The sequence below is a fragment of the Corapipo altera genome, unplaced genomic scaffold (genome assembly GCF_003945725.1).
Source record: "Corapipo altera isolate COAL_440 unplaced genomic scaffold, ASM394572v1 78, whole genome shotgun sequence".
Classification (NCBI taxonomy): Eukaryota; Metazoa; Chordata; class Aves; order Passeriformes; family Pipridae; genus Corapipo; species Corapipo altera.
In genome coordinates, this window is record NW_020884904.1 from 6,588,602 (window position 1) to 6,600,566 (window position 11,965).

The window sequence follows — 11,965 nt, forward strand, 5'->3', positions numbered from 1 at the left end:
ACTCACCCAGCAGAATGATCCTTAGAAGCTCATATATATTCTGGTATACCAGCAACCTGATGATGCAGAGAGGCTGCATCTCTCTAGTGTGTACATGCAGATGCTGCAGCATTTCTAAAGATGCCAGGCAGGCCCCAGCATCCACCCCATCTTCAGGGACAGAAGCCAAAGGATGTCTGTCCTCATCATTTTTCAAGAGACAATTGCTGCTCGGGTGAAACTGCAAAACTGCATCCAGCTACTACCAGTGAGAAAGAACAATTATTGCCTGCAACAAAGACAATTTACTGTTTTGGTGCCATTTGTTACTGGCTTTTAGATACCCTACCTGTTTGTGCCACCAAGTGGGTCCAGCCACTCCAAACTGCTGCAATCTTTTCATGTGAGAAAAACTGAGTCTCAATCTTCTTGGGCTCAGCAAGAAAGATCTCTTTGCTCACTAACTGTCCATGTTTGTTGCTGCCCCAGACGTACAGGTGTCCTTCATCTACAACGGACAGAGAAGTAAAAGTGATATACATATAATACCACCAGATACAGTCTTTGTCTCAATTCAGTGATGCTGAGGAAAGAACGTTTCGTTCAATTTGTGTTTTCCCTACCCTTCTTTACCACATGCACACACACACTGTAACTAGGATATCAGAAATATTTGCAAGAGCCTTTTATGATAGCCTGTTTTCTGAGGGCTATATGGACACTCTGAAGCCACCAGAGCTTTCAGGTCAAACTGCCTAGACCTCATCTCTACTGTGAGCCTCTCAAACATGATTTAAAGATGTTTATAACAAACATTATTTCTTATTAAAAAACTAAACACAGTAGTCAACTTCTCTGAGGGGAAAAAAAAAAAAAATCAAACCACCTTGGAGACACTCACTGAGCAGTCTCTATTGGTCCACTCTGTCTTTGCAGACCAGCTTCTATCTCCACTCCAAAGCTTCGATTCAGTCCAGCAAATAACTTCCTGGATTGCAGCAAATAATTTAATTTAAGTCCCCTCCAGTACAGGGGATTCTTCGAAGCCTGGCTGGCTGCTCCTAATGCTTCCATCTCCCAGCCTCTTACAAGAGCTAGACTCATATGAGGGTGTTTATAACAAGTCTGCCTTCTTCAGCTTGAGCAAATTCAGTACATCCCCCAAAGCAGGGACAGTCTAACGCTCCTTGTCTCACCTTGCACAATCACTTCCTGAAGGAGTTGGACACACAGCTACACACACAACTAAAGCAGGCACCACTCACCACAAGGCAAAATTAAAATATTATCATGCCCCAAAACAATGCCAGACAACTACTGAGAGACTTTGTCAGTAATCATTTGTCTTTCCCACCCCTTTTTTAGAACAAGCATTTGTCTAAGTGCACATTCCAGAACTCCAACCACAGGGATAGTTCTGTTTACAGAAACACCCACAATACTTTATAGCAATGCAAGCTGGAGCTACTCACAGCCTAAGGACCAATGGACACTAACACTGTTCAGATGAGTCCTTCTGCAGATATTACATATCATTAGTTCCATCTTTTCAGCACAAAACCATTCCTCCCAGGTTCTAGGCCTCCATGGGCAAAAAATACAATCCACAAAAAACACTTAAGAGAACAGGACCTGTGTCAGGCCTCTCTTGAAGTCCTTGCCAGCCTGCACAAGCTGCAAGCATAAAAAAATAAATTTTGCAGACATGAAATACATTGTCATGGGCCCAGGAAGACTGGAAGCCATATAATTTCCAACATGGAATTGTTTAGAGTACACATTCAAAACCCTTAAGGCAGGAGTCTCTGGTCAGCACTGAACTATTTACAAGCGGCATGGCAGAAGTAAATCGTTCAGAGGCAAAAGAAAAAGTAGTAGGACTTAAGCTACAATATATTTAATTATCTCAGTTTGGTAACAGTTAACAGGAGGACTAAGCCAGGAGAATTCTACTACACTACTGTTGGTGAAAAACAGGCAAGGAGTGGGAGTGGGGGGAGAAGTCAGTACTTGTCAAATTACAGATTACTGACAGTCATCTGCAGGACTTCCCAAGTCCCTCATTAAAACAACACAACTGAAGTGAAAAGGAAAAACAAGTCAAGCGATTGTTTCATTCAAATTCTCCCCTAAAATTGATAAATTCCTTCCCACTGTGAAGTACATACACCTTCTGGAGAGAAAAAAAAGGGGGTGACAGAAACAACTTGTTTCAACATAGGAAAAACATTACTGCCAGTCATGGTCCACAAGTAACACATACTGCCTCTGTCACCTCCTTTTCTTCTCCAGAAGGTGCACTTGCTTTATCCTGGGAAATGTCACGTGCTCAACCCTTATCTCATTTCCTGAGTAGGTCTTAACAAAAGTTCAGGCACTAAGACTTAGGACCATAGTCTAACCACTGGAGGGTTCAGGTCAGTTTGGATACAAGTAGACTTTACCATCCTTTTCTCAAAGGAACCACCATTCTCATTTGCAACAACCCATCTCAACAGTTGTGTCCCAAAGCTGCCTGACTGCAAGTGTTTGGTATCCTACCCACAGGTGATTCACGGAACAGAGCCAATGAAAACTGCACCACAGTGCAAGACATTCCTAGAAAAAAGTGTTTATTTAAATACTACACCCTGCAGTAGTATCTTTACTATACCAAGTACCTCTAAAATACAAAGTATAACTATCTTGCAGGACAATATCTTGCAGGACAAAGGGCAGCAACAGCATCACCTTACAAAAGTCTTTGGCACTTATGGTGTCAATCTGGGTGCCCCTGCTGCCAAATAGATCGCTCTCTTAAATAAAAAGCAAAAGAATGAAAGAATAATCTGTTCACTCTAAATACAGAGTGTTAATTATCTGATGTAGATTTCATTTGTTCTTACAGTTCTTCTTCACTAATCGTGCATACACTTTGCGTCTCAGAATTCAACATAATTTACATCTTGGAACATCTCCATACAACTAAATCTCTATAGATCTGCATAAGCAAATACTCCAGTGCTCCTTTAATCATGACAGAGGTACCAGATGGCTGCAGATTTGTTAAGAATTTGTTCCTATAAAGTTTGGCAAAGACTTGTCTTCATAAGGTTCAATATATTTTACACACTTCAAAACTGTAAGATTACAGCATGAAAAGCTATTCTGTTTCCCCTTCTCCCAATCTGTCAAAATAAAAAAAGAATCTTTATTAGACTTACATTACTGGATACTTAATACTCCAGCATGGGAGCACTGCCCAAAGATCAAAGAACAAATGGAAGACATTATGGAAGTGCCTGATTAAAGCAGTTTCCTACTTTTTAAATAAGCTTTGTGCTCTCACATCACCTCGCACAGATCTGCACAGTTACAGCAGAGCCACCCAAGGCAGTGCCAGACCATCTCACACCCCTGCACAGCACTGCCCCACACAGAGGCACTAGCTCACACTGCTGTGGATAGACAGCTTCTGCTGTCTTTCTTGGGAAAACCACCAAGCATACCCTTTCTCCATGGGCAAAGGGTTGCACTGGTTCCAGCAGTCAACCATCCAGCTATCCAATGGAGCATCCTGCTGCAGCTCCAGAGACTTACCCACCCACATGAACAAATCCTTCCAGAGCTTCTAACCATTAAGTAAAGAGCCCAGACTCTTAATTAGTTAAGGGCTATGTCACACCTGACCCCAAGGAAATACATGCAAAATTCAGAGAATTCAAAACATGAATCCAGCTCTTAAAAAAAAAAAAAAAAGGAAATTTCTCAAAACCCAAAACTATTACAAAATAATTAACCAGCACTAACTAGGACAAATCAAATTTCAACAGTTTAAGCAAAATTGACAACCATTTCAAAAGCAGAGAAACCTTTATAGGTTGAGAGTTTTCACTTCTGTGCCTAAGTCCTACCTGTGAGGGACACTGAATGACAGGAGTTTGCAGCAACTGTCTTCACCTTTACATCTTCCAGGCCTAGAAAAAAATCAGTTTCATAAAATTTGTACAGCAGGTACCATTCCACACAGACATGCATACAAGTGTAACAGGATGATGCATTTTGTAACAGAAATCTCTGCTTTTGGGTCACAGACATTGCAAGGTTCGCTGTCATTTTCCCCCATTGATTATGACCATCCTGTCCTTCAGGTACTCCACTACATGTTTGTAGCACCAAGTTGGCTTTATACATAGGATGGTACATATCACTCCAAACTATATTTCTGCTCTATCCACTTTTAAAAAGGAAGCAGATTCCTGGATTACCTGTCACTTCACAGGGTTCCTTTGCTGTCAAGAACAGGGGGAGAGTTTTTCCTTGGCTTGCACGCTTTGCCCGAGTTGCCATACCAGTTCCCCACTGAAGAACCAGACCACTGTCTTGTCAGAGTAAACACAGATAAAAGAGATTAAAACACATCGACCACCAACAAAATCACTTAACTCATTAATCAAAGGTACATTTAATTAATTTCCACTGATTCAAAATACACTTTTAAAGGCCTTTATGCCAAAAACCATACAGATAACTCTGGTGAGGTCAACATGCAACACAGTGATAGTCTCATTATACAGGTAAGAAAAGTAAGGCACGAGGCAACCTGACTCAGCTCTCAGGGCTGTATTAGGACATTACTGAGGACTCAGTAACAGAAGTCCCATAGATGTAGTGTCTCAGGAATGGATACAATGTTCATAGGACTTTCTCTTCACTTTTCTTCTCTCATTTGTTTGTGCAGTCCAGCACAACTGAGAGAAGGAAGTTATTTGTCTTCTCCTCAAGAGCTTTCAGAAACTTGAGCTACATCTGCATCAAGATGTTCCCTGACCACAGAGCTCAGGGAAGCTTAATTCCCATTATTCACACAAGCATCAGAGATTCCATTATTCTTCCAAGCATCTCCTTTGCACCTTCAGCTAGACTCCACTACTTGGAATCTATACTGAAGTTCCTGCAAAACTAAACCAAACAGAAGAGCAGGTGTAGTTTGTCGTTCGTTTTTAACACAACCATGCCAAATGGAAGGTTTTGATTTCTACAGCTGTATCATAAACTCTAATACCAGCAGGAGAAATATTTAGGCCTTATGACCCTCCCAAGTACACACGTAGCAGACAGTGTGGAAGAGAGTCAGGAACAGATTTTTCCAGGTGTGTGAGTGAAATTAATGGAGCAGATCCTTTCTGTCCCCCCTGAATAAAAGTCAAGTTTCATTGTTCTGACTTTTCCAGGTGTCAGTTTCAATTACATCATTAAAAAAGCCACATTTTATGTGTAGTTTCATTTTGAAACATCTTATACAAACTTAAATTATTCTGCATATTATAATGAATTCAAATCCTAAGATATGTTGACTGATCAGAAATCTTTTCTCCTGAAAAAACTCCTTTCATGTTTTGTTTCAGAACAGGAGAAATCAGTAAGTGGAAAATTAGCTTATTAATATAGTATCACTCTGAGTTCTTGGAGAACAGCCCTTCACCACTACTTTGCAGAAACATGTTTCTAGTATGTTTACTATTCCAGTTAATTTGTATCAAAATCTTACAGTGTATGACTTTCAGGTGTATTTTCTCTGTGACATTTAAAATACAGGGCAACTAAAATAAACTCCATTTTCTTTCCCTCCCTCTCCCCCTCCAAGCCATTAAAACTCCCTTTCATTTGTTACTGAAAAGATATTAAAACTATGACATATTTACCTGTAGCAGCAAGGGCATGTCTCAGTCCTGCAGCAACATTCACCACCTTCTCTTTGAGGGACTACTCAAATTAAAAAAAAAATATATATATATATATATTTTAGTTGCTTTTTTGCATTCAGTGCCTCTAAAAACAAAACAGGCCAAACTGAAGTGGAACGCTATGAAAATAGCTCCTGCAATTCCAGTCTGCATGTCACAATGCATATCAACACTCTGTATCACAAGGAAAGAAAATTCTGGTCAATAAAAATTAGCGTGAACTTCTTCAGTCTCACCATGTCCTGCAATCACCAACAATACCACTGACAGTGCCACCTACACCACTGAAGGTTGCCCAACATGATCACGCAAAAGAAGACTAGAAGTCATATCTGCATTAAATTAGTGAGCTCAGTTTGCACAAGGTACACCAATTCTGGCACTTCTCCACTCCCAAGTACTCTACAAATTTATTATTCTTCTCATAGATGTAACTATTTAAAACAGATGGCATCAAGCCCAAGCATTAACAGGATACCAACCAAAAGAGCAAACAATCCACAAGAATGTATGGGGTGTGTGGTCAGGGAGGAGAGAGATTCAGATTAGCATTGTCAATACTATTAAATTTCCAGGCTCCCAGGAAACATTGAGGGCACAGAAACATCAGGCAAATTAAAGCCTGCTCATGAGAGGTTACTCCTTCTGCCAAGGTAAAAAAAGTAAAGGAGTATCTGGAATGAGCCATGAGGCTAAATTTCTTGTCTGAGGATCCTTCCTCCTCTGAAGTTACTGCTTGCATTAGATATGAGAGGTTATGTGGATGGGAAAGTTTCATTACTGTTGTCCAAATAAGAGACTACAGTGTAAACTGGAATTCCTGTGAGAAATTTATTGAAAATGTTAGGCTTACAGCCAAAAACAGGAAAGCTTTTCTGATGTTACAGAAGTCTCAGCGTCTGTTAATTAAAACATTATAAAGCAATTAATTTGGAGCTGTTCCAAGCTCCCTGCTCACACTCAGCAGCACCTCACCTACAAATGTCACCATGGACTTCCACATGGAACAGCATGAGTTACAGTCCAGCATTTATCACTGAAGATACTGGACAGCAGAGAAATTATTATCTAATTTTTCCATTCTTCTTCCTTGGAAGCTATTACTGTTTGGTAAATACTGGAGGTTAGAAAAGAAGCAAATCAACGTACTTGTCAGTTCATTTACATGCAAAAGTAAAAATCATTTTAATCTCAAGTGATAAAATCAAAGTTTATTTTCACACCTCTAGTATTCCTGCAGGTACATACTTTATCACACTACCGTTATTTTGGGGGGTGACCAAGCTTATTTTTATCTAACCGTTTCTACAGCCAAGAAATAATAGTACAGTCCTCATTTTGGGGGAAGAAATTCTGACAGTTACACACTCAAAAAAACAACATATACTTAAAAAACAGAACTGTTGCACAAGATGCACAAGAGCAATAGATCGAAAGAAATGGCATAGCCAAGTTTGTTGAACTCTATAATGCAATTTGTTTTTCTCAGGGGTGGCTTACTGTAGGTTTGGTTTGGTTTGAAGTATTTGCACAAATCTGCAACAAAGTACAGGGAAGGCACAAGCCCTTCACACAGCAAAAGGTATCCAGTATCTTACAAACTTGAGGCACATATTCAGTTGGAGTAAATTTGCACAGTTTCACTACCTTTAGCATCACTTTACATCATCTGAGCAGATGGTTTATTCTGCAGATGTTGAAATATTACAATCCCTAATGAAAGGGACAACTTTCTGTTAGAAGAGGGCAACTTCTTCATACAACAAGGAAAGCAGCCTTAGCTTTTCATTTCTGGGTCGATGACCATGTTTGGGCCTTTACTTTGTAAGCTTGCTGTAAAAGACAGGCTGTATAAAAAAATAGTTGAAGTGTCTGGCTTAAAGCCCATTTAGGTCAGATGACCTCTGTAAGTTGCTGGAAGCAATATAAACAACAACCCCTTTTAAATCTTTACCTCAATCTTTTGTGGAATCAAGCATGGACCTGAAATTTGAGGAACTCCTAATTGTCCAAAAGAGTTTGACCCACAGGACAGAACTAGGCCCGATCCTGCAAAAAAATGAAGTGTTAGAGCGAGATCAGTGAATTCATGAGCAAAAGCAAAGCAGTGTGACATTCTAACCATCAAAATAACACAGCCAAGTAGCTCAAAAACTGACCTAACATCTCCCATTCGGAAGTCCTTGAGGCCATAGACTTCTGGTCTTACATACCATGTTCAGTAAAGGTCTAAAGTTCACTGGGATACAAGGAACATGGACTAATTTAGCTTGCAAGGCAAGTAGCTTAAAACCTGTGAGTGCCAGCACACAGAATCATAGAATGGTTTCGGTTGGGAGTAGTCTTGATTTCTACAGTTATACCATAAACTCTAAAAACAGCAGGAGAAATATTTAGACCCTCGGACCCTCCCAAGTACACACATAGCAGACAGTGTGAAAGAGAGTCGGGAACAGAACTGTAGAACTAGATTTTCATCTAGTTTCAACTACCTGCCTTGGGCAGGGACACCTTCCACTAGACCAGGTTGTTCAGAGCCCCATCCATCCTGGCCTTGAACACTTCCAGGGAAGGGGCATCCACAAGTTCTCTGGGCGACGTGTTCCAGTGTCTCACCACCCTCACAGTATTCTTCCTAATAACTAACTTAAACATGCTCTTTTTCAGTTTAAAGCTGTCACCCCTTGTCCTGACACTACATTCCCTTGCAAAAAGTTCCTCTTCATCTTTCTTGCAGCCCCATTTAGGTAGTGAAAGGCCACAATAAGGTCACCCCAGAGCCTTCTCTACTCCAGGCTGAACAGACCCAATTCTCTCAGCCCTTCCTCACAGGAGAGGTGCTCCAGCCCTCTGATCATCTTAGTGGCCCTCCTCTGGACTCCTTGTAACAGGTCAATGTCCCTCCTGTGCTGATGATCCCCCAAAGCTGGAAGTAGCACTCCAGGTGGGGTCTCACTAGGGCGGAGTAGAGGGGCACAATTCCCCTCCCTCAACCTGCTGGCCACGCTACTTTTGATGCAGCCCAGGATACAACTGGCTTTCTGGGCTGCGAGCACACACTGCCAGCTCATGTCCAGCCCCTCATTTACCAGATGGAGAGACAGATTTACCTACTAATATGATTGTAAAATCCCAGCCACATGCAACTTGTTTTACACAAAAGCCAGACAGGGCAGTGCACAAGGTAAAGCGCAGCACATCCTCTGTGTGATTCAATCCCAACTGCCCATCTTTGTTATGGCCACATACAAAGAGTTGTCCTCCACCTGGAAGAAAAAAAACAAAACAAGTTGGGTTTCACTTCAAAGACTAAAAAGAAAAACATACATCCACGAGATCCTGTGACAAATAAGGACAGTGATTATGTGCCACTTTAGGCACTACATTCAAGCAAAAAGTAACAGAAACAGGTGTTTCTGATGCATCTAAAATCTCTGAATAACTACAGCTATGGAGAGCTGGGTTAGTCAAGGGAGACAATCCATATGGTAAGACAGGCACTTCTTTGGATAAGATGCATGATGAACTTTTTTATCACATTCACATCTGTCTGTATTCCTTCTTTCCCATAATTAGCTATGGCACACAACAGAACCTTTCAAAGACAAGATGTCATCTTCTGCTCCTTACCTTAATATTTCTCAAGACTGAATAACCTCTCACTTCACTCCTCCCTCCCACTCTCCTATCCGTAATAGAGAAAATTTGGCTTCCTTGTATGAAAAGCTGTTACATAAAATAGATGAAGAAATAGACCTCACAAGATACAAAGTAACCACACAACATACGAAAAAGAGAATTTCCCCAATTTCCAAAAAATTTCCCAAAAATACTGAGTTAACTGGAGGGAGGGAACCTCTTTTGCAACTGAGGATTGTAATTGCTCAGAAACAGCAGCCACAGAGAGGTGGCAGCACCGAACCATCAGGGAAACAAAAAAAATATGAGAAGCCATACATTCCATGCAAGAGCAATGTTTTTACCAGTGATAACTGCAGAATGTCCCCCTCCTCCAGCAATGCTTGCAATGTCTTGACATTTGCAGGAAACATCTTTCAGTGCCTGAGGTACCAGCACATCCTCTTTATGACCAAGACCAAGTTGCCCATAGCTGTTTGCACCCTTCAAATGCACACAGAAAAATAACACATTTTTTTTAAAGTTCACACATCTGCTCCCAAGAACAAACAAGCTTATTGGGGATATGCCAGAGGTTGACCTGCCAGTATTTGCTCCTGAAAGTTCCCTAATATATCAATCTCTGTTCTTTCTACTGTCACAGGATTTGCAGAATTACAGGCCAGGACTGTCCTAACTTTGATGTCATTAAGTCTGCCATTGCAATCCCAGTATTTTAAGAAACATTCTGGAACATAACTTGTTAAAACTTCAACTGTGGGCTAACAGTTACCAAGGAGGAAAGGCTAACTATCAGAATGTGTTTAATTTTAATGCTAATAATTCCCACTCATCATTAAGATCTTATTCATGCCACTGCTTTCTGGCAGTCCATCTCCAAAACAAGATCAGAAAGACATGCTACCTAGTTCTGGAACTTAAATCAGAAACACTTACCCTTCATTAACAAAGTCTTTTAACTCTAACTGGTCCAAATGAAAATATACCAATTATAGCTAGTATTAATTTACGTGTACAGAATTATAGCTACCAGTCCCATCACAGAAAGCAACAATTGCAAACATGGTAACGAGAGATGAAATTTTTTCTAGCCTATTAAATTATATGTCCAACAGTTGAAGCAGCAACTTTCATTCATGAAAAGGGATATCATAACCTTCCCAGCCCACACACCGCAGTAAAACACTCCACACCCACCATGCTCCCAGCTGGTGATCCCCAGGAGAGACTTTCCCTACCTCACCTGTGCTCCCCCTGCCCATCTGCCCTCCATTTACCCTCCACCCCCCAAAGATGGAGCACCTGGTGAATGTTAAAAGGACACATTTAACAATAAACATTTTGTACCTACAGAAACAGAGACCATGCTGCTTGCCTCAGCCCACGGCTAACAGGTGGGTGAGATGTCAGGATTCGAGCTGAACAGGCAGATAAAGTTGTTGTCTCACAGTCTCACTACCACTGGCAGACAGCTTTGGAGCGTGTTACTACTTAACAGACGTAGTTCTTTTTAGAAGGTGTGTCACAAGCTCCCATTGTAGGCTATAACTTTCAAGCCATCAAGAACAGGCAAGCTGAGATACGGTGCAGAAAGGAAACGGGAGCCTGAGCAACCGGGAGCCGTACACGTGTATGGCCACGCCGACAACACACCGGTCGTGGTGTGCTCTGCCCAGACTGATGGGCTTATGCCAAGCACGGCTGCGGCGGGGCAAACAGAGCTGACAAGGGGCAGAGATGCCCCTTTAGTGGCTCTTACACCTACTGTGCTCAGCAGGTAAAAGCGCAGCGTTGTTTTCCTGCGGGGAGAGGACACCTCGGCCACCTTTTCCCAGGAAAGGGAGTGCGGCGAGAGACAGCGGCAGCGCACGCGGTCCCGGCCGCCGAGCCCCGCAGCATCCCGGAGGGGGCGAGCGCATCCCGGGGCGAGCGAGCGCATCCCGGGGCGGGTGGGCGAGCGCATCCCGGGTCGGGTGGGCGAGCGCATCCCGGGTCGGGTGGGCGAGCGCATCCCGGGGCGGGTGGGCGAGTGCATCCCGGGGCGGGCGGGGGGAGGGTGTCGAGTATCCGGCCCCGCGTCCCTCCCGTCGCCCCGGGACGAGGGGCAGGAGGAGTTCCCGGCTCTTCCCGAGCTCCCACTCACCCAGGCGAAGAGCTCCATCACCATGGAGCCGGCGCTTCCCGCCGCCCGCAGGCCGGGCAGGAAGAGGCAGGCCAGGGGCGGGCTCAGGGGCGTGAAGTATCTGAACCACACCATTAAAAGGCATAAACCCCGAGCCAGGAGCGAAAGCGTTGTGTTTGTTGCTACAGCGGTGGAATAAAGGTCGCTTTACCTCTGATAATTACCAGCAAGTCATTTATTTCGTTCACATTTAAAGACTCCACAACAGTTTAAAATGTTTAAATTATTACTGTTCTCTATAGCTATGAGGTTTGGATGGGTGAAGCCAAACATACACGTGGTTAATGCCATGGAAATGCATCTTCTCTGTATTATTGTTAGCAGGCTTTTGTTTCTCTACACAAGTGCAAATAAAAGATACAACTGCTGTTTTTACAGAGTATTTGAAAGTAGGTGCTAATTTAACAAGTATAAGGATTCCTATTTGAAATGTATACAT

The 11,965-nt window shown here is 42.4% G+C and overlaps 1 protein-coding gene across 1 annotated transcript in view; it reads right to left on the bottom strand.

Moving 5' to 3' along the window:
* The window catches only part of SERGEF (secretion regulating guanine nucleotide exchange factor), a 151,007-nt gene extending 139,476 nt beyond the window's left edge, over nt 1–11,531 (bottom strand). Inside the window, 8 exon segments of the mRNA XM_027651185.1 lie at nt 329–487; nt 3,873–3,935; nt 4,227–4,340; nt 5,664–5,724; nt 7,660–7,754; nt 8,816–8,971; nt 9,689–9,827; nt 11,488–11,531. Coding sequence (XP_027506986.1) covers nt 329–487; nt 3,873–3,935; nt 4,227–4,340; nt 5,664–5,724; nt 7,660–7,754; nt 8,816–8,971; nt 9,689–9,827; nt 11,488–11,511 — 811 coding nt within the window. The 5' untranslated portion in view covers nt 11,512–11,531.
* Between the last annotated feature and the right edge of the window lie 434 nt (nt 11,532–11,965).